We start from the raw sequence: 19,537 nt of genomic DNA on the forward strand, positions 1-19,537 counted from the left end.
AAACAACAACACATACTTCTTGTGCTTCCACTTTCTGCCTGTTCTTAACATGGCAAATGGCCTTTAGTTACATTTCAGGATCTTCAGACACCTTGGACTCAATTTGACATTTTGAACATTTCTGAGTTTTCTGATAATCTAAAATGTGAATTTATTTGTTTAACAACCTGTATGCTGCTGAGCACACATGCATCTATGGTTACACTTTATTTTACATTTACTTTCTAGGAGCTGAAATAGATTGTGAAGATAAGAATGGAAATACACCTTTGCACATAGCAGCCAGATATGGCCATGAACTGCTCATCAACACATTAATTACAAGTGGTGCTGACACTGCAAAGTAAGAAACACTTATAATACATCAAAATGAAATATATATCAATTAAAAAGGTCATATTGGTGTGGGGTGTGTGTGTGTGTGAGAGAGAGAGAGAGAGAGAGAGAGAGAGAGAGAGAGAAGTCTAATGATGCGTCTTAGTGTAGTAGTATTGTCCCTCTATAGAACATGAGCAAGAGATACAACTTTATCCCATATAATGTATATAGTCGAAAACCGGTCAAATTGCCTCTGTAAAACCTCACTCAATATTATACAAATAAATCATACAGAATTTGAGCAATATTACACTGTTTACAGAACAGTAAACATCTGTGGAGAAGAGTTTGCATAAAGGTCTTAATAAAATTTCTGTAATTCAAACTTTTTAAAATGCTGCATGTTGCTTTGTGTATGCTGCTTAAAATAAGACAGCCTCTGTATTTCTAATGTAAAAATAGATAAGGCTCATTTTTTTATTTGGCTCTCATTCTGAATGAATGCTCTACATTTAGACTGAACCGTTACATTTAAATGTATTAGTTACTTTCTTTAATTATTTGAACAAGGGCAGTTAAATGCTACCTTATATACAAGGAGTTTGGCATGACATCTTGGATCACTTCTATTGTAATGAGACTGTGATGTCTGATTATGGTGTATCTTAGGCGGGGTATACATGGAATGTTTCCTCTCCATTTGGCAGCATTAAGTGGATTCTCAGACTGTTGCAGAAAGCTGCTGTCTTCAGGTAGGCTCTTCCTGTTAACCTTTGGTTGTTTGACATTTTAATTGACAATATAATGGTTCAAGGGGTGGACTCATAGTAGCAAGGTTTTGGTTCAAGTTCTCACTCAGCCATGAAGTTCATTTTTGTATTCTGATGCACCAAAAAGTACTGTACTACATCTGCAATTAATTGTAGAGAATCTCATTAATACTTTTCAGGCTATAACAAATTCCAGCTCTAGATCAGTTTAAATGTAAAAGGTGTGAACACTCACTGTTTACACATAAAATGTCCAGTGGTGGAAATCTGCTTTGTTTTAGTTATGAGACAGAATGCAGTATGCAATCTTTTTCAGTCTTGTCCTGCACCCAGATATATGGGGGCTTGCATTCAGGGGGGCACTGTGGTCTAAACCACTGAGCCTCTTGGACTTGCCAATCGGTAGGTCGACAGATTGAATCCACGCCACGGGCTGAGCTCCTTTGACTGGACTTAACCATCCAGGGGTCCTTTACCTTACCTTTTATTTTTTGAATGATTGCCCAAGTGATCTCTGTGCTCTGTATTAGTCAATTAAGCCACCCCTAAGCTGGGCAAGCCCTCATGCTACTCTGGCTCACACAAGCTGCTCAGCTACGGCACCAGCAGTCACACATCGCTCCACAGAGCAGTTTAAAGAAGTTACCTGCCTGTGCATCAGCTGCCTTCATATGGGCAGGTGGGTGGGCCACAACTTCTTCCCATCCCATGCCTGGTCAAAGGCAGTTGAGGTAGCCTCATGAACGGAGCCTGACCAAGGCTTCCTCTGGCTCATGAGGAGACCCATAGATATCCTCTTTGGGCTCTGGAGTGTGTCTTCTGAGTGAGGTGCCTTCCAGCACCCTTTGGTTTAGAAAAAAAGCCCTGATGATAATTTATGTATTAAACCTCTGAAAAATTTACATCCCTTATATTATCTGTGATTGATTCATTTCATTAATTGATACATTAGATAGTGTATCCCATATTTTCTTATGGTAGGATGAATTCAATGACACAGAGAAATGTTTCCTTTGGAGTGAAACTAGTTTGAATTTAGGAACTTTAATTTTCAATGATAAGTAGCTATATGTTGTTTAGATTTATAGATTAGAATGGTTGCATGTTCCCCTGACCCTGAAATGCCTACATTATATGTATGTTGTTAGTTTTGAGTCTGCTATAGCTATGAAACAGTTGCAGTTCTATACAGTTGTCCATATCACTCATTTTGAAATCCAATATCTTGCGGAAATATGGTAGGTCTTCATAAAAAGAAAACAGAGCAAATGTTGTGTAGTCCTGTGAATACATACTGAGTAGTTGTATTATGAGGTAATGTACTCCATCATTCTAAAGCTTTCAGTCAGATACATATTTTTACTGGTTAGACAGAGCCTGTTAGATATTTTTGGTCATTGATATTGGTGATATTAGTATAAAATTATAACTGTTGGTAGAAAGAGTGTACAGTATTACTCTTCCAAGTCTCTTCACACTCCCTGATAGGCATAACAGAGTTATTGTTTTAGAGTTGGAAACTACAATTTTTATTATATAACTAGAGCCATCAACAGATCATGGACTATTCTTGGTGATGGTATTTTTAAAATTAACTTTCTGAGGGGTACGCATGTAATAAAAGTTCAGTAAATATATATTTTTATATTATACACTATATTATATATTATAATGAATGCTTCTATTTTAACAAACAAAAGCAACAGTTAATCACTAAAAGGAAAATCCATCTTAAGTGTTTTTTTCTGTTTTAATACTCTTTTGAACCACTACGCATATAAACTCTGAAGCGTAGGATATAAACTCTTAACTAACTAAGGAAGATAAAACTAAGGAATAGTGGCTATTCCATATCTTGATAGCACACACTGTAGTGAAAAGTGATTTAAAATAGATTGTGCCTATAGTTAGATGATTTTCCAAACCATGGTTTGGAGGATTGTGAGCAAGCTCTGTCCCCATGCAGTTCCTCTATGTCTTGTGTGGGGGGTTCAATTCAATAGTGATATCCAGTATTAATCACACTCAGAGTAGGCCCACTGAAATCAACTGACTTAAGTTTCTTGGTTTTGCAGCCCTGATAGGGAGTTCCACCTTAAACAGGTGCCAACTAATTTTAGCTGGTCTTGTTGGCCAAGTAACAATTTTTTGTCACTACGTCTCCCCTCCCCACGAGAGTGTTTTACCTATCGTCTTGTACTAAACCTCTGAAATGCAGTGCAAGGTCAGAGGAAAACTTGCTCTTCGTATGCAGCGTGATGCATAATTCAATGAAAATCAAGTGACTGCCTTTATGACAGTTTCGTAGGTCAGGGTCTGTTCAGTAAGATATTCTGGTCTGTGGGTTGTCCTAATTAGAAAGCGACATCTGCTGATTCTAGTCTTAAGTTCCTTGCATATCGGTCTGGAAGCTGCTGGCGGGTTGTACCCTCTAGAATGATGGAACTCTCACCTTGCCTTTCTTTCTTTAATGGAAAAGTTATTCCAGAAACATAGGTGCCCTTCTGGCATGTACTGGAATCGAAATTCCCAAGAAATATTTTCCCTTCATCTTTAGTGTGCAAAATACAATATCCCCCACATTATATTATGGTGTAGACATTTGGCTGGTTTTGAATATTTGATCTTATTTTACTCTGAACCTCTCTTGCTGATGGACAATGATTGTATGGTTTGGAAACTTGATTTCCTCTTTCCTTTTTTTTTTTTAAACACATCCAGTCTTTCTCTTTTAGGCATCTTGTGCTAGAAATGTGATAATTCCCAGATATCTTGCTTCCCATGTAAAGCAGTACTTGCAGCAGAAGGAATCTGAAGGCATAACTGTTTTCAGTGGGCCAGGTTTACTGTTATGCAAATAAGTTTTGCGCTCACATGCTCTCCTCATTCCCCACATACCTCCTCTGGTGCAGCTATAAGGAAGATTTGCTTCTGATTTTAAACTAACCACAACACACTGCTGCATCCAAACTCAGGAAACATGTGTTTAATTTAAACTGTGGTTTATGAGCAAGTCAGGATTATAAACCACAGCTTGAGGCTAGCTTGCTTGGACATTTAGGGAGCTGCACGTTAGTTTAAAAGGAAAAAGTTGATATTTTGCAGCTGTGCCAGAGGATAGCAAGAAATGTGTTACCCTCAAGCTTTTGTGCATAATGCTAAGACATGGTTTAACACTATGACTGAGAAGGCTCAACAGCAATGCTACAAAAGTGGGGTTAAAGCTAGCTTTTTCATACATTAACAGAACATCTTTGGGGGATTAATTTATTGCGTAGAAGTAACAATTCGTGCTACAGTTACTATATAAGGAAGTTTGCTTCATAGCGTACCCTGCCAAACTGGACAGAGAGATGCATTTTATAGGTGATTTCACAGAATAATGCCTTTCTTTTGTAGGCTTTGACATAGATACTCCAGATGATTTTGGCAGGACCTGTCTTCATGCTGCTGCAGCTGGAGGGTATGTACAGTTTTAGCAACTTCTTAAAATTTAGGATTTTCAGCAGCAGCAGAAAAGTTAGCCTGTCAGATGATCTATACTACCTGTGTAATACTTAGAAAATATTATTTTTCTGTGCTTAAGAAGTTTTAACACGTTATGGACAGCAATAAGGGGTTTGTCTAGTATCTATCCCACTATACTTAATGAGGTCTGAAGTACTGGATGCACTCTTCCATGAAATCTCAAGGATACCATCAAAGAATAAAAAATAATACAATATCACAGTATTATGGGTTTAAGTAACTATGAACAAGTTCTTCTTCACGAACTCCTGGTTTTGAAGCATTGTAAAACAAAATCAAGCCTAAATGATCTAGCTTATCTGGGTCCTTCTCAAAGGCCCTTTATTTCCCTTCCATGTTTACAGGTCTTTATTTGCTTGTGATTAAAAGAAGTTAAAACTATATATTGCATTATTTTATTGGTAGTTGTTTGATATTGCTATTTGGTTAAAAGATTCCTTACAATGGCTAAGAGCCTAAAATTCTGAGAAGCCCATGCACAAGCAATTTTCCCTTCTGGTCTCAGTCACTTCTGCCATCTCCCCCTAAGGTTCCTTGGTGGTTGGGTGGAGAGCTTTTAAGGAGGTGCCATCCTAAGGAATATGGCTGAAAGACATACGGAACACTTTGTAATCCTTTGGATCCTAGCCTAGTTTCATAGAAAACTACAGATTCTGATTTATTGTGGGTGACATTGCATGGGGATGTTTTTAGAGAAGTCTGACTAAGAGAAGCATGTTCTAAAACTTTCAGGAATTTGGAATGCCTAAATCTGCTGCTCAACACAGGTGCAGACTTCAATAAGAAAGACAAATTTGGAAGGTAAAACATGATGCTCCTTTTGAATGTGCAGGATATGTTAAATAATAAGCATAGTTTACTTGCCACCAGTGTCTAATTACATGCTCTTTCCCTTGTTTATGAAAAGCACTGAAATGGTCACTTCCACCCTTGCACTTAGTATTGTATCTGCTTTTATATATTTATATAAACAGACACTCATTTACCATTGAAATCTACTTGTCTGCAGTGTAATTAGGCTCTTGGGATATGTCCAAGTATTCTGATATTTACTGGTAAATTTCAAGACTGATCAAGTACAAAGTTTCAGACTTATTTCTACCCTTTACTTCAAATAGATAAAAATTTACCATGGTATATTGATAAATTTTAAGTATAAATATTGTTACAAATAACATATCCAATATCTTCTCAGTTAATCAACCAAGTACATTCAGGAAATGTCCCAGTTTTACCCTTCTTTCCATTATTTGCCAATAAATGTCAATAGCTTGGAAGAAATTGATTGCTTTTCATCTCTCCTTCAAATTAAATCTTACAAACTGGTTTTTCAAGCTTCATTTGATCAAGCTGTTGATGAAATTAGCACTTCCAACCCATATTTTTACCCCTGAAGTACTCTGAGAAGAGAGATTTATGACAACATTCACAAATGCATCCTTTTAAGCCTAAAAGATTATTCTTCTGTTATTCTTCTGTTTGATTTCTGTTTGATGCCTTTAGATTATTACGAGTTTTCCACTTGTAGGTACGGGCATATTGAGTCAAGTGTGATGTTTTTATCTGGCCCAACAACTTGATTAACTCTGGTCTGCATCTAGAATTCCTTAAAGTTTGGAGAAATTTTGAGTAGGGATTATAGTCTCCAGGTGTTGCATACTCTTGTTAGTTAGCTGGTTGCTGTTTTCCCCTTCTTTCTATCTTGACTCCCAAGTTCTTTTCCTGGACAAACAACTGATTATGTTAGCAGCCGATTCAAACAATCTTGTCTTTTCTCTCAATGGGAAAGTGAAACCAGAACAAAAGGTTGTGTCTGACCTGCTATTGGGCTGCTGAACATGCATTAACAAAGCATTTGCATAGGAACTATACACACAAAATATAATGTTTGTTGATCTGAATCTTATGGCCAACATCTTTTACATAATATGGGATTCCACTGTGCTGTCTGGGCTTATGCATGATGGATTTTCACTTGCAGACGATGTGAAAACGTGGTGCTGTTGATGGATGTCCTTTGGGCCTGGATGTGGGAAGAGGTGGGGTCCCACAGCAATTAGGGTGGGTGGGGATCATCCTAACCAGCCCAGAGTCTACAACAGGGATGACTAACCTGTAGCCCTTCAAATGTTGGTGGGACTCTCAACTCCCATCAGCCCTATCCAGCACAGCCATAGTTAGAGATGGGAATTGTAGTTCAAAAACATGCTGCGGGTCAGCAACCCTGAGTTTGCAGTATCACAGAGACTGTGATAAGATGAGGATGTACTACTAATCACCATCAAGCACACACATTGAAGTGCTTACTTGCAAAAAAGAAGCATTGGAAATATAAATGGTTTTACAGTAGCTTTGTCAGCTGTTCATGTGTTAGAGTTAGCTTTTTAATGTGTACTATCGCACCTCTCCTTCTCTCTCTCTCTCTCTCTCTCTCTCTCTCTCTCTCAAATTATGCCATAGAACTCCACTCCATTATGCTGCTGCCAATTGTAATTACCAGTGCCTGTTTGCCCTTGTGGGTTCTGGAGCAAGTGTCAACGACCTCGACGAAAGGGGTTGTACACCATTGCACTATGCAGCTGCATCAGACACTGATGGAAAGTAAGTATGGTACTGTTTAGAAATCTTAATATTCAGTAGCATGAAATTTGCCATGCAGTTTTTTGTTTTTTTAATGGGGATATGTTGTTAGAAGCGATTAGTATATACTGACAGTCAAGTTACGGTACTTTTCTCCCACAAACATTGATCTGTTTTGTTTGTGAGTAGCTAAGTCATAGACACAGGGGGAAAAGATTTCTGTATAACCAGCAAGCGAATAATGACTGTGACCCATAGCTGATGAGTCATTATTCAACAATTTAATTACTACTGATAAAGACATGGCAGTAAGTAAACATTGATTAAAAAAATATTTTTTCTGTTTGTGGATTTGCACAGAAATAAGATATTATTGCATTGACAATTCCATGTTAATCAGGAAATAGTTTAACTATTTTTGTTACAAGCTTGTTTCATGGTTAAAGCAAAGAGATGGATTGGCAGTCTCAAGACATTGTATCATAGATGTCTCCAAACAGCAAACAGATATGGTGATAAAACTATACATATTAGGTATAATTAGTAATATTTTTGTCCACCCCTAGCACAGTTACTAAGAAGCAGAGCTGTAAATATACTGGAATACACAGTGGGGACAAAGGACAGTTCTGGGGGTTGCCAGCCTGGCAGTGCAGATATACATATGCCCGCCAACGCCTTCCTTGCTGTACCTGTTAGGACTCTCCTGCTTTAATTAGGCTTTTTTTCCAGCTGGAACTCGTCAGAACTCAATTCCAGTACCTCTTTCTCTAGAAAAATAGCACTGGGAAAAGTCATTAATTGTACCCAACACAAAGCTCTCCTCTCCTGCCCCTGCTAATTGTGGCACAGGAAGTGATTTTGGGAATGAACACAGCTGAGGAGGAAGGGGTGTGATGCCCCCAACCAATTATTCACAAAAATATTATAAGTATCTCATCTTGTCCCCCTGCAAACCAAGGTAGTACAGTATAAGTTTAATAAACTTCTAAAAAGTGTACACGCGTGGATGCATTCACTCTCTTTTAGGCCAGAACAATCTGTGCTGAAGTATGCTGTGTATGGGACGTGAGTGGCGCTGTGGGTTAAACCACAGAGCCTAGGATTTGCCGATCAGATGGTCAGCGGTTCGAATCCCCGCGACAGGATGAGCTCCCGTTGCTCGGTCCCTGCTCCTGCCAACCTAGCAGTTCGAAAGCACGTCAAAGTGCAAGTAGATAAATAGGTACCGCTCCGGCGGGAAGGTAAATGGCATTTCCGTGCACTGCTCTGGTTTGCCAAAAGCGGCTTAGTCTTGCTGGCCACATGACCCGGAAGCTGAGATCTCCAGCTGATAAGCTGTCTGTGGTCATTGACTCCTTCCTCCTCCATGCCCATGCCTTCCTGGGGCCTCTTTCCTCTGCCACTGGTTTGAGTCATTTGTCTCCAATCATTTTTGACAGTGCAGTGTTGCCCTTCTGTAAGGGAGGACTGCTTTCAGTTGGCTTGTTATGGAATTTACTGCTCGTCTTAATATGTATAGATGTTTTGAATGGTAATTGTTTTTAGAATGTTTTAAGCATTCTAAAATGTTTGGAGGTCTTTAAGCAGAGGCTTGACAACCATATGTCAGGAGTGCTCTGATGGTGTTTCCTGCTTGGCAGGGGGTTGGACTCGATGGCCCTTGTGGTCTCTTCCAACTCTATGATTCTATGATTCTATGATTTAAAATGTTTTGTTTTTGTTTCTACCTTGTGTATCTTTTTGCCATTCTAAGCTTTGTGTGAAGGATGATTGGGCTACAAATTCAATAATTAATTGTGATAATGATGATGATACATTTGTTATATAATGCTTTATAGTGTATAGTTTATGACAAGCAACAGTATCTAAATGTATTGAAGGAGTGAATCATGTATGGGGAAGAAGACATTGATTAAAGATTAAAATGCCATTTCATTTTGTACAGGTGCCTGGAATATTTATTAAGAAATGATGCAAATCCAGGGATTCGAGACAAGCAAGGATACAATGCAGTTCATTATTCTGCAGCTTATGGTCATCGCTTATGCCTTGAATTGGTAGGATAATTTACTGTGAAGGACATTGACCAGTAAATAAAGATTGTGTGAGAAATCTTAGAAGTACATGTAGGTCAGTTTTTTTAAAAAGACAAAAAGAGATAATCATGAAAAATAAAATTTATTATCTTATCCTTGAGCATTCACAAAGAAAAACAAGAGTGAAAAGCTACTTTTAGCTTTCTCTGAAGCCTTAATTATTTTATTATCATTTATTAAATTTGTATACCACCCTCTATCTCAAGATGGTACACAACATATGTATATATATATATATATAAAACATAACAAAAACAAAGACAATCCAATAATCCCCTCTTCCACATTAAAAAGGTGTCAATTAGCAAAAAGCTTGGTTAAAGAACTATTATTTTATTACTTATTAAGCATGCTGATGTGATTTTTTTCCCTTTTTCTTTGAACTGTAGATGCCAATACCATAATACAATCTGCTTTTGAATATTCCATACAGTTTGAAAAGTGATTGCCGTGTGGCATGCTGTTTAAAAAAACAGAAGCCCAGAACAAGCATTGTTCTTTGAATCTTGGCCAGTATGTAAAGTCCATTTCAAACAAAATCATTTGGATTGTTGCCTTTAACTTCACTGAGGATATTATAGATAGTTCCATGCATGATTTGCATACCAAACCTGGGATACAAAGCGTAATACATATCTGCAAAGATATGTACATATTTGAATTACAATTGCTGTTTTATAAACTTAAATTCAGAACCATGAATTTTCTGAAGAATAATAAAAAACTTGGAGTTTTGAATTCACATTTTTAGCAACTGTTATCTAAAGTGTGGATTTCATTGCAGATTGCCAGTGAAACACCTCTAGATGTTGTAAGTATAAAGACATTTGCTGTAAAATATTTATTGCAAATATTCAGAATGCTTTATAGCTTAATTTTGTTTGACATTTCACTATTTATACTGGAAATTCAGCAGATACTTAACTAAAAGTTGAATGACTCAGAATAAAACATATGGCTCTTCTAGTTTGTTTTCCAAAGAAGCTAATTAGTAACGTTCAGATAGCTTTTATGTTGTCTACTGTGATCCTGGTGATACAAGTAGGCAAGTTAAAGAAACCACAAATTGCTGCTTGTTTCTCATTTAGCTCCATTTTCGTGATGTAGTTTTCTTGCTTCTTTAATTCAGCTTGATTCCTTAAAGGCTGCATTCACACATCATGCTAAGCCAAACCATAGCATGGCATGATCATGCAGCTCCTGTGGAGGATATTGCAGCTACTTTGATGCTCTAGCTTTTAAAGTTAATGTGGCACAGCAACTAAGCCAAGATTTGGCTTAGTGTTTTGTCCAAAGCTGGGGTCATAATTACCGTATTTTTTACTCCACAAGATGTACCTGACCATAAGACACACCTAGTTTTTAGAGGGGGAATGCAAGGAAAAAAATATTCTTTAAAGGGAGCGCTGAACAGAGCCTGTATGCATCCCAGGCTCTGCTCAGCGCTCCCTTTCATGAGCCACGTGGAGCGTGTGTGTGGCGCTTGCAGGCTTTTCCCCGAGGAGAGAGAAAAGCCCCCAAGAGTTGCACACATGCTCCGTGTGCCTCTTTAAAGGGAGCGCAGCTCTTGCGGGCTTTTCCGGGAAGTGGGGGAAGGGACTGAGGGGCTGCCCTCTGTTCCTTCCCCCACCCTCCCGCAAAAGCCATGTGCTCTTTAAAGGGAGCATGGCTCTTGGGGGCTTTTCCGGGAGGTGGGGGAAGGGACAGAGGGGCTAAGCCAGAAGCTGCGCAGCGCTCCCTCTTGCTGTTCTGGCTTCTGTGATAGCCGTGCGAAGCCTCCTCAGGGCAGCAGGATGAAGGCTCCCTGTGCCCTGAAGAGGCTTCGCGTGGCTAAGCCAGAAGCTAGAACAGCAACAGGGAGCGCTGTGCAGTGATCCCGCTCGCTGTTCTGGCTTCTGGGATAGCCGCGCAGCCTGCATTCGCTCCATAAGACGCACACACATTTCCCCTTACTTTTTAGGAGGGAAAAAGTGCATCTTATAGAGCGAAAAATACGGTAAGCATTCCCCTTGTAGCAGAGGGTCATCTGATGGTTACAGGTCATGGTTAGGGAGAAGAGACGTTTATCACAATCCTGGCTTGGGATGACATGCTAAGCCCAACTTTGGCTTAGCTTGCCATCCTTTGGTGACCGAAAAAGCCTGGGGGAATCCGGAAAGTGGGTGTCAGCTCCTCGCCAGGAGCCAGCATATTCATCATGCAGTTACAGTAAACCATGCCCTGTCTTACTGTGACATGTGAACCAGGCCAAGGAACATCCTTCTCATATGCTTCCATTTCTCACCCAGTCTTTTCCTGGAGGCTTATAACCATTAACTGATCTTTAAAAAACTAAAAAAACTTTGCTAACATCAAGTCTTTCTAATGTGTTTTATAGTGTGTCGGGGGGGGGGATGAAAAGTTTAAGTGTAAGCTCTTTGTTTTTGTTACAAGAGCTTAACAAGCATGTTTTTATTTCAAAATACAAATTCCTCACATTGGTATTTTCCCTCTGTTAACGAACTTAGATTGGGACAACCGTGCATTGTTGAAGTATGTATGTCAACTTAAAAATAATTTGACTTTCATCGTGTATATTTTTCTGTTTAGCTAATGGAAACATCTGGAACAGACATGCTGAATGATTCAGACAACAGGGCACCAATTAGTCCATTGCACTTAGCTGTAAGTATTTAGTTCACCAAATATTGATTATTGGCCTTTTAGAAAATAAACATACCTTTGCATTGGGTGATTTAATGTAATTTTGACTTGTGCTTTGAGTTCGTTTATGCATCAATAATTATTTACGCTTGCTAAAACCTGGGCTACATTTGATAGATATCTTTGTAAAGTGTACATTTTTGTCTCAAATCTGATTCATTTTTATCACTGTAATGTCTCCATCTATCTAAAATTGTAACATTTCTCAGGCCTATCATGGACACCATCAAGCTCTGGAAGTATTAGTACAGTCTTTGTTGGATCTTGATGTCCGGAACAATAATGGTAGAACGCCATTGGATCTTGCAGCTTTTAAAGGACACGTTGAATGTGTCGATGTACTAATTAATCAGGGGGCATCTATTTTGGTGAAAGACTATGTTGTAAAGAGAACACCAATACATGCTGCAGGTAAGACCTTTAACACTTCATTTTTAAACCATAGCAGAAAAGTAGTAAATAGGGTGGAAATTTGTTTATTTTGTTTAACAAATCCCCCCCCCCGGCTTAATTATTATTATTTTTTAAATCAAGTGGTCTTACAAATAGAGAACAGATTATCTAATTCTGCTGTTTCTGAAAAGCAGATAGTTACAAAAATTGCTTTCAGTATGTTATATTGATCTTACTCTGGTTATTTTATTTGGTTTTATTGGACCCTATTTTATAACTAGAGGTGCTAAATCCAGGCCTCCACATCTCTAACTACATTGGCTTGGGAGCTTCTGTCTCCTTCCTTTCCTTGTGCATTTGTTTTTGTGGAGGTTTTGAGTTATCAAAAATATTCAGGCACCCAGAGCAGTGAGTTGTATGCGGTTATATTTTCTGGTCTCCCTTAAGCTTTGGGCTTTGATGGTAGCCTTGCATGGATAACATGAAGAAGCAGCCCAGCACATAAGATGTGTGTGCTTTCTGGGTGACTTGGGATCCTCAGTCTATTTTTTTATTTAGTTTATTTTTAAAGATTTATACCCAACCCTCTTGATCACATAATCCCCACCCAGGCAAAACAAATCCTGTAAGTTGAAAGTTACTCCCTTATGTGATGTGAATCTCAGCCATTCCCTCTTGCCCTCTCCACTAAAGCCTAAGGTCTTTAGTTAATCCAGATTTGGTTGCATCACTGGCAAAAATGTATTTTATGCTTTAATGCAGTAATACCTTCTGACAGTCTTAAAACAGAAATTATAATTTTTCAAATAATTTGATGTTTAATGATTTTAATGTTTTATTTGTTAATATTTTACAGCTACAAATGGTCATTCGGAATGTCTGCGGTTATTGATAGGAAATGCAGAACCACAGAATGCTGTCGACATCCAAGACGGAAATGGACAGTATGTCTCAAATTGCATTTTTCTCTTAAAATGAGCTCGCTAGTGCTGGGCTGACATGAGCATGAAATCAAAATAGCATTAAAAAAAATCCTTTAGGACCATTTGATTTTTAAAAAGAAATATACTCATATTTGCCTGATATTTATTTGCTTTGAACACATACAGTAAATATGTCAGTAGACTATGAACCAAATAATGAGGTTTTCTTTAATACCTACCGTAAATTGCTTTCTGGTTTTTCCAGACTTTTTTTTACTAGGAGATTTCCCTATTTGCTCCTCTTCTGGCCCTGCTGCCATTGCTCTGCTCTGAGCTAAGCCAATGCGGTTTGGCTTAGTGTTTCATCCAAACTCAGGCTCATGGTTTGTCTCACTCCATACAAACTCGAAGCTCTAACCAAAGTTTCTTCTTGGATTTATAGTTCATGGTTTGCCCGGAGGAAACAGATTCAGATAAAGAATGTAAATAAATATATTTGATCATTTTCATAATAATTTATTATTCCCAGTGGCCATGTTTTCTTCTGGATAATGTTTATTTTCAAATTAAGATATGCAGTATTGAACGATTACCTCCAGCTGGCCTTTTATGAAACTCAGTGCTGAATTATTGCAGAGCATTCATTATTTAAAAACCCATGAAATAGTTTATTACCTGGCAGATCTTCAAATCATTCTGCAAATAAAATAAAGAACAAAGGGCTAAGGCATTGCATACATTTTTCAGGTTGTGGCTTGCAGACAGTTATGAGGCAACAATAGTGAAAGGTGCATCACAACTGTATTTTGACCTGGCTTCTCTATCCTACTCTCTTTAACAGGGGTCAGCAACCTTTTTCAGCCGTGGGCCGGTCCACCGTCCTTCAGACCATGTGGTGGACCAGACTATATTTTGAAAAAAATAAAATAAATTCCTATGCCCCACAAATAACCCAGAGATGCATTTTAAATAAAAGCAGACATTCTACTCATGTAAAAACACGCTGATTCCTGGATGGTCCGTGGCCAGATTGAGAATGTGATTGGGCCGCATCCGGCCCCCGGGCCTTAGGTTGCCTGCCCCTGCTCTTTAATATATGGTATGCTCCTTTTAAGAAGATTTGTCTCTGTCTCCATTCAGATGTGCAGCAGCCCTTCCAGTCTATGGACTGAGTCAAACTAGGATTTGCTAATGTTTCTCTTCACAGTTGCCTAGCTTGCCACATGAGCAGGTTTGTGAGCTTGTTAACATAGAATGTATGGGGTTTTTTTGTTTCTCTTCCAGGACTCCTCTGATGTTGTCTGTTCTCAATGGGCACACAGATTGTGTCTATTCATTGCTTAATAAAGGAGCAAATGTAGATGCCAAAGATAAATGGGGAAGAACAGCATTGCACAGAGGGGTAAGTGTGTCATTCATTGCCCCCTGCCTCACCTTTTGCTTCAATAGGTAGCATCGCTGAAGTTTCCCTAGAGAAGCAGTGCTTTAGATATAGACTGAATTAGTTATGCTTAGAGGTCTTGCTGAGCTCAGCGCAACAAGCAAGTCATGACTAAAGAGTCATTGATTTCAATGGAAACTAAGTTCAACTAACTTAGTCTGCATCCAGAACAGTTTATTTATATGTTATATAGGTAAAGGGACCCCTGACCATTAGGTCCAGTCTTGATCGACTCTGGGGTTGCGGCGCTCATCTCGCTTTATTGCCCGAGAGAGCAGGCATACAGCTTCCAGGTCATGTGGCCAGCATGACTAAGCCGCTTCTGGAAACCAGAGCAGCGCACAAAAGCACCGTTTACCTTCCCGCTGGAGCGGTACCTATTTATCTACTTGCACTCTGATGTGCTTTCGAACTGCTAGGTTGGCAGGAGCAGGGACCGAGCAACGGGAGCTCACCCCGTCGCGGGGATTCGAACCGCTGACCTTCTGATCGGCAAGTCCTAGGCTCTGTGGTTTAACCCACAGCGCCACCCGCGTCCCTGTATATATTATATACCCCTCCTCTTTTATAGCAAACTGTTACAAAGTGGCTTACAATGTAAATGCTGTAGCATTAACAATAAAGAAACAAATGCTGTTTGGAAAGTGTCCTGAGACATGCAAAATCAGCTCTCAATAGCTTTTGAAGCCTACATTCCTAGCAGGCTCCATCTGCCTTTTTGTACACAAATGTCCATTTATTGATGTGAAAACAGATTGGGCTGATATGGTAGAGAAGCAATGGATGGATCATGTAACTGTGGAGACCATTGATTTTTTTCTTCTTCTTCTTCTTTGTGACTATATACACGTTGACGCAATATATGCTTTCTGTGTTACATTTTTTTCCAGGCAGTTACAGGACACGAGGAGTGTGTAGAAGCTCTGCTTCAACACGGTGCAAAGTCCATACTACGAGATTGCAGAGGACGAACACCTATACATTTGTCAGCTGCATGTGGACATATTGGGGTGTTAGGAGCACTCTTGCAGTCAGCAGCATCTGGAGATACAGTACCTGCCCTTGCAGACAATCATGGATATACATCATTGCACTGGGCCTGTTACAATGGTAAATAAGACAAGATCATTTCTTAAGAATAAATATTCTAGGGTTGGTGTAGAATCACGTGACTCGTACAAGCTGCCTTGTGCTTCCAATCTCCATTGCCATTCTCAGATCAGACAGTGCTAACTAATAAAATCCTAAAACGCACCAGGAGAACTAGAGAAGGATTTTGGGCAGAGGCAACATATTATCTTATGCGCCATTCTGTGAAGATTTACACATGCCAAAGTACCTTAGGAAGTTTGTAGCTGATTGTTCCCAGAACTTGTGACTAATTAGAAGCATCATGTGCCAGGATGTCTCTGTAGGAAGCAGCCAATTGCCAGGCCACAGAATGGGTCATGGATAGCAAATAAACACATACAGGAAAAAGATAAATAAGTGTCGGAGTCCACATGCACAAAAGACACACCCTATTCAATATTTCTGCCAATAGATCTTCAATTCATTTATCTCCTTCCTCACCCTCTGTTGGTTTCACCCATTTCTATAATAGTAGCTGTGTGACAGCATCGTAGCCATGAAAAAATGGTACCTATCGCTACATTTACCTGATAGTCAGGAGTGTTCCAAAATAAACATCAGTTTCCAACATGTGACACATAAGAAATAAACTATACATTCTATTTATACTTAGTGTTTCATAATAAAGACCTCTGATTTGTATTATTTTGCATTTGCTATCTGGCATTTAAACCATTTTAGGTCATGACAGCTGTGTCGAACTTCTTTTGGAGCAGGAGGTTTTCCAGAAAATGGAAGGAAATGCTTTCAGCCCATTGCATTGTGCTGTGTAAGCAACTTCTACATGGATTTCATTTTATCTTTTTAACAAACTGCAGCTTTTCTGGAAGTAATTCCCTTTTAAATTTCTGATAGGATTAATGATAACGAGGGCGCTGCTGAAATGCTAATTGATACACTGGGTTCTAGCATTGTAAATTCTACAGACGGGAAAGCCAGGTAAGGTCTGAAGCACATTTACTAAAAAGAATGTTCTGCATTTTCAGTTCTGCTTAATAAGTAGCCAGAGTTGTTGCTTTATGTGTTCTCTGACTGTTATCCCAGTAAGGGAGGTGGAGCTTGAATGTAATGAAGTATTTTGGTAGAAAGCATGGCTGGTTAGAACCCTGGACAGCAGCATGCCAACTACAACATTTTGTCGCAGGTTTCATGTGTTTAAGGCCCTACCTGCACTACATATTTTAAACAGTACCATACTGTAAACGGTCATGGCTTCCCCCAAAGAATTCTGGGAACTGTGGTTTGTTCAGGGTGCCAAGAGTTGTTAAGAGACCCCTATTCCCCTCATGGAGCTACAGTTCCCAGAGTTCCCTGGGAAATGGAATTGGTTGTTAAACCAATCTGTAGCTCTATGAGAGGAACAGGGGGCTCTTAACAACTCTCAGTACCCTTAATGAGCGACAGTTCTCAGGATTCTTTGGTATGATACTGCTTTAAATATATAGTTCAGATGGGCCTTAGTCTAGATCTGTGTGTTCTAATTTAAAACAGCTGATGTTTTAATATCTGTAAAAGCTTAGTATTTTACAGTAGTAGGTTAACTATTATATATGTTCTAGCTAGATTTAATACTTGACTTATAATTTCAAGCTGACTGGACTATTCCCTTCCCTATACATTGCAGTGATATGTATAATTTATAATATGTTCAGTAAATAAAGAAATAAAGCTGTGTGATCCTACATAAAAGTATCTGGAAATCCTTCAACTTATATAGGATTGCGCTTTCTTTACACAGTAAACCAAAACTCTTTAAAAAAATAATTTATGATATGAAAAGAAGCTTTGGATATGTTGGGCTGAGATCTGGGTTTGGACCTCTTTTGTAGTATCTGCGGTGCTTTGCCCAACCCCACTCTTTCTATATCTCCTGCCCCTTGTTATTCCATGAAAAGGGCAAGAGGGGAATTGAAATGTATATAGTTGACTCTAAAGTGTTGAGATAATTCAAATTCACAAATCATAAACTTCTAAAGCAGTTTTTTCTACAACCGTTAGATGGGTTATGCTTTTAGGTAGAATCATGCATATGATATTAGTTATTAGCCTGCTTTTTATCTACAAAGTGAACTCTTTTTCTTCTCCCCAGAACTCCTCTTCATGCAGCAGCCTTTACAGACCATGTAGAGTGCTTACAGCTTTTGCTCAGCCATAATGCACAAGTAAACTCTGTAGATTCTTCTGGGAAGACCCCTCTAATGATGGCTGCAGAAAATGGACAAACAAATACAGTTGGTAAAAAGAGAACTCTTGTGTATTTTCTGTTTTCATTACTAATAACTATTAATTCTACTAACGTAAAACGCCTGCATTAGAACTGCATAGGCCATTTTTTAAAGCAGATTTGCAGATTTCAGATTGATCAACGAAGCAACTTTCTTGGGTTAATATTTTTATTAATCAACAGAATTGGATTCAAAAGAACACGCATCCTCTTAACAACTACAGTAGTTTCATAATTTTATTCACAGGATAAGCCACAGTGTAAGTGAGGCTACCTGTTGAGTGACTTAAGAGGATAGAAAAGCATAGGATGATGAAATATGAGGCAGTAGGGAAATTTGCTCACACAAACAAAAAAAATGTTACCAACAGTTACTTGAGTGGTGGGAGAGACTATTGCATTCGGATTCCCAAAGGCATCCGGTTGGCAACTTTGTGAAACAGATCGCTCAACCTGAAAGGCTTTTGATCTGATACAGCAAGCATGCTCTTATGTTCTTAATCATGTTAGACCTATTTACACTTCCGAGTTGGGAACAATCTCTGCTGATGAGATAACAGTAAAAAAAAGTTGTACACTATAAAGCTTCTGTCTACAAATGCATCTTTTCAGTTAATGTAACACTTTACTTCTTTCAGAGGTGTTGGTTAGCAGCGCTAAAGCCGATCTGACCTTGCAAGATAAGTGTAAAAACACAGCACTGCATTTGGCTTGCAGCAAGGTATGTATCATTTTCCAGTTTGGAGCTTCTGTGATTTATTGCTGGTCTCATCGTGGTTTTCATCATTTATCCATTTGAATAAAGTTGGTCTAGAGCAGCAGTGGTGATGCAGCAGTCTTTTAAATGCACTGGGAAAGAACTACACCTTGAGTGGGGTGCCGAGTTCTTTATCATGCTTGCTTCATTCATAGCTGCATCAACACTGAGCCAGGTAACAGATTTTTAACAACAGCTATCTAAAGCAGGTATAGGCAAATTCAACCCTCCAGATGTTTTTTGGGACTACAACTCCCATCATCCCTAGCTAACAGGACCAATGGTCAGGGATGATGGGAATTGTAGTCTCAAAACATCTGGAGGGCCGAGTTCGCCTATGCCTGATCTAAAGCTAAGACAATGAAGTCCATCTGTTGAGCTTTTTAAGGTGTCCAGTGGTCTGGACTCTCTACCAGAACTATTCCATCATTGGGCAGATGAAACATCATCCCATATACTGGATCTGCTTGGAATACAGAGGGCATTTTGGCAAAGGGGTGGGGGGAAGAAGATGATACAGTTCAGAAACGGAATGAAGGAAGAGAGGCAGCAGTGGGTACAAAAACTGTAGACACTGAAGTAAAAGACAGAAAAGGCAGTCTTCACTACTATAATATATAAGCATATTGGGCTAAGTACCTTGTGTCCTTCTGCAGACCATACTTAGCGC

General features: G+C 39.0%; 1 protein-coding gene across 3 annotated transcripts in view; it reads left to right on the forward strand.

The window, feature by feature from the left end:
• Window positions 1–19,537, forward strand: part of ANKRD28 (ankyrin repeat domain 28) — a gene marked incomplete at its 3' end in the record, with an annotated part of 88,082 nt that overhangs the window by 64,230 nt on the left and 4,315 nt on the right. For 2 of the 3 annotated variants that reach the window (XM_082193319.1, XM_082193318.1), the window contains exons 10-25: window positions 229–343; window positions 988–1,070; window positions 4,488–4,551; window positions 5,349–5,417; window positions 7,077–7,217; window positions 9,145–9,256; window positions 10,080–10,106; window positions 11,885–11,959; window positions 12,208–12,409; window positions 13,248–13,335; window positions 14,599–14,716; window positions 15,646–15,865; window positions 16,568–16,655; window positions 16,742–16,825; window positions 17,976–18,121; window positions 18,749–18,831. In XM_082193319.1, coding sequence (XP_082049445.1) covers window positions 229–343; window positions 988–1,070; window positions 4,488–4,551; window positions 5,349–5,417; window positions 7,077–7,217; window positions 9,145–9,256; window positions 10,080–10,106; window positions 11,885–11,959; window positions 12,208–12,409; window positions 13,248–13,335; window positions 14,599–14,716; window positions 15,646–15,865; window positions 16,568–16,655; window positions 16,742–16,825; window positions 17,976–18,121; window positions 18,749–18,831 — 1,715 coding nt within the window. Of the gene's footprint in view, window positions 1–228; window positions 348–987; window positions 1,071–4,487; window positions 4,552–5,348; window positions 5,418–7,076; window positions 7,218–9,144; window positions 9,257–10,079; window positions 10,107–11,884; window positions 11,960–12,207; window positions 12,410–13,247; window positions 13,336–14,598; window positions 14,717–15,645; window positions 15,866–16,567; window positions 16,656–16,741; window positions 16,826–17,975; window positions 18,122–18,748; window positions 18,832–19,537 lie in introns of those variants that run through there. The other variant, XM_082193320.1, reaches the window with a different exon arrangement.

This window comes from Podarcis vaucheri (genome assembly GCF_965113315.1).
Source record: "Podarcis vaucheri genome assembly, chromosome: 12".
NCBI lineage: Eukaryota > Metazoa > Chordata > Lepidosauria > Squamata > Lacertidae > Podarcis > Podarcis vaucheri.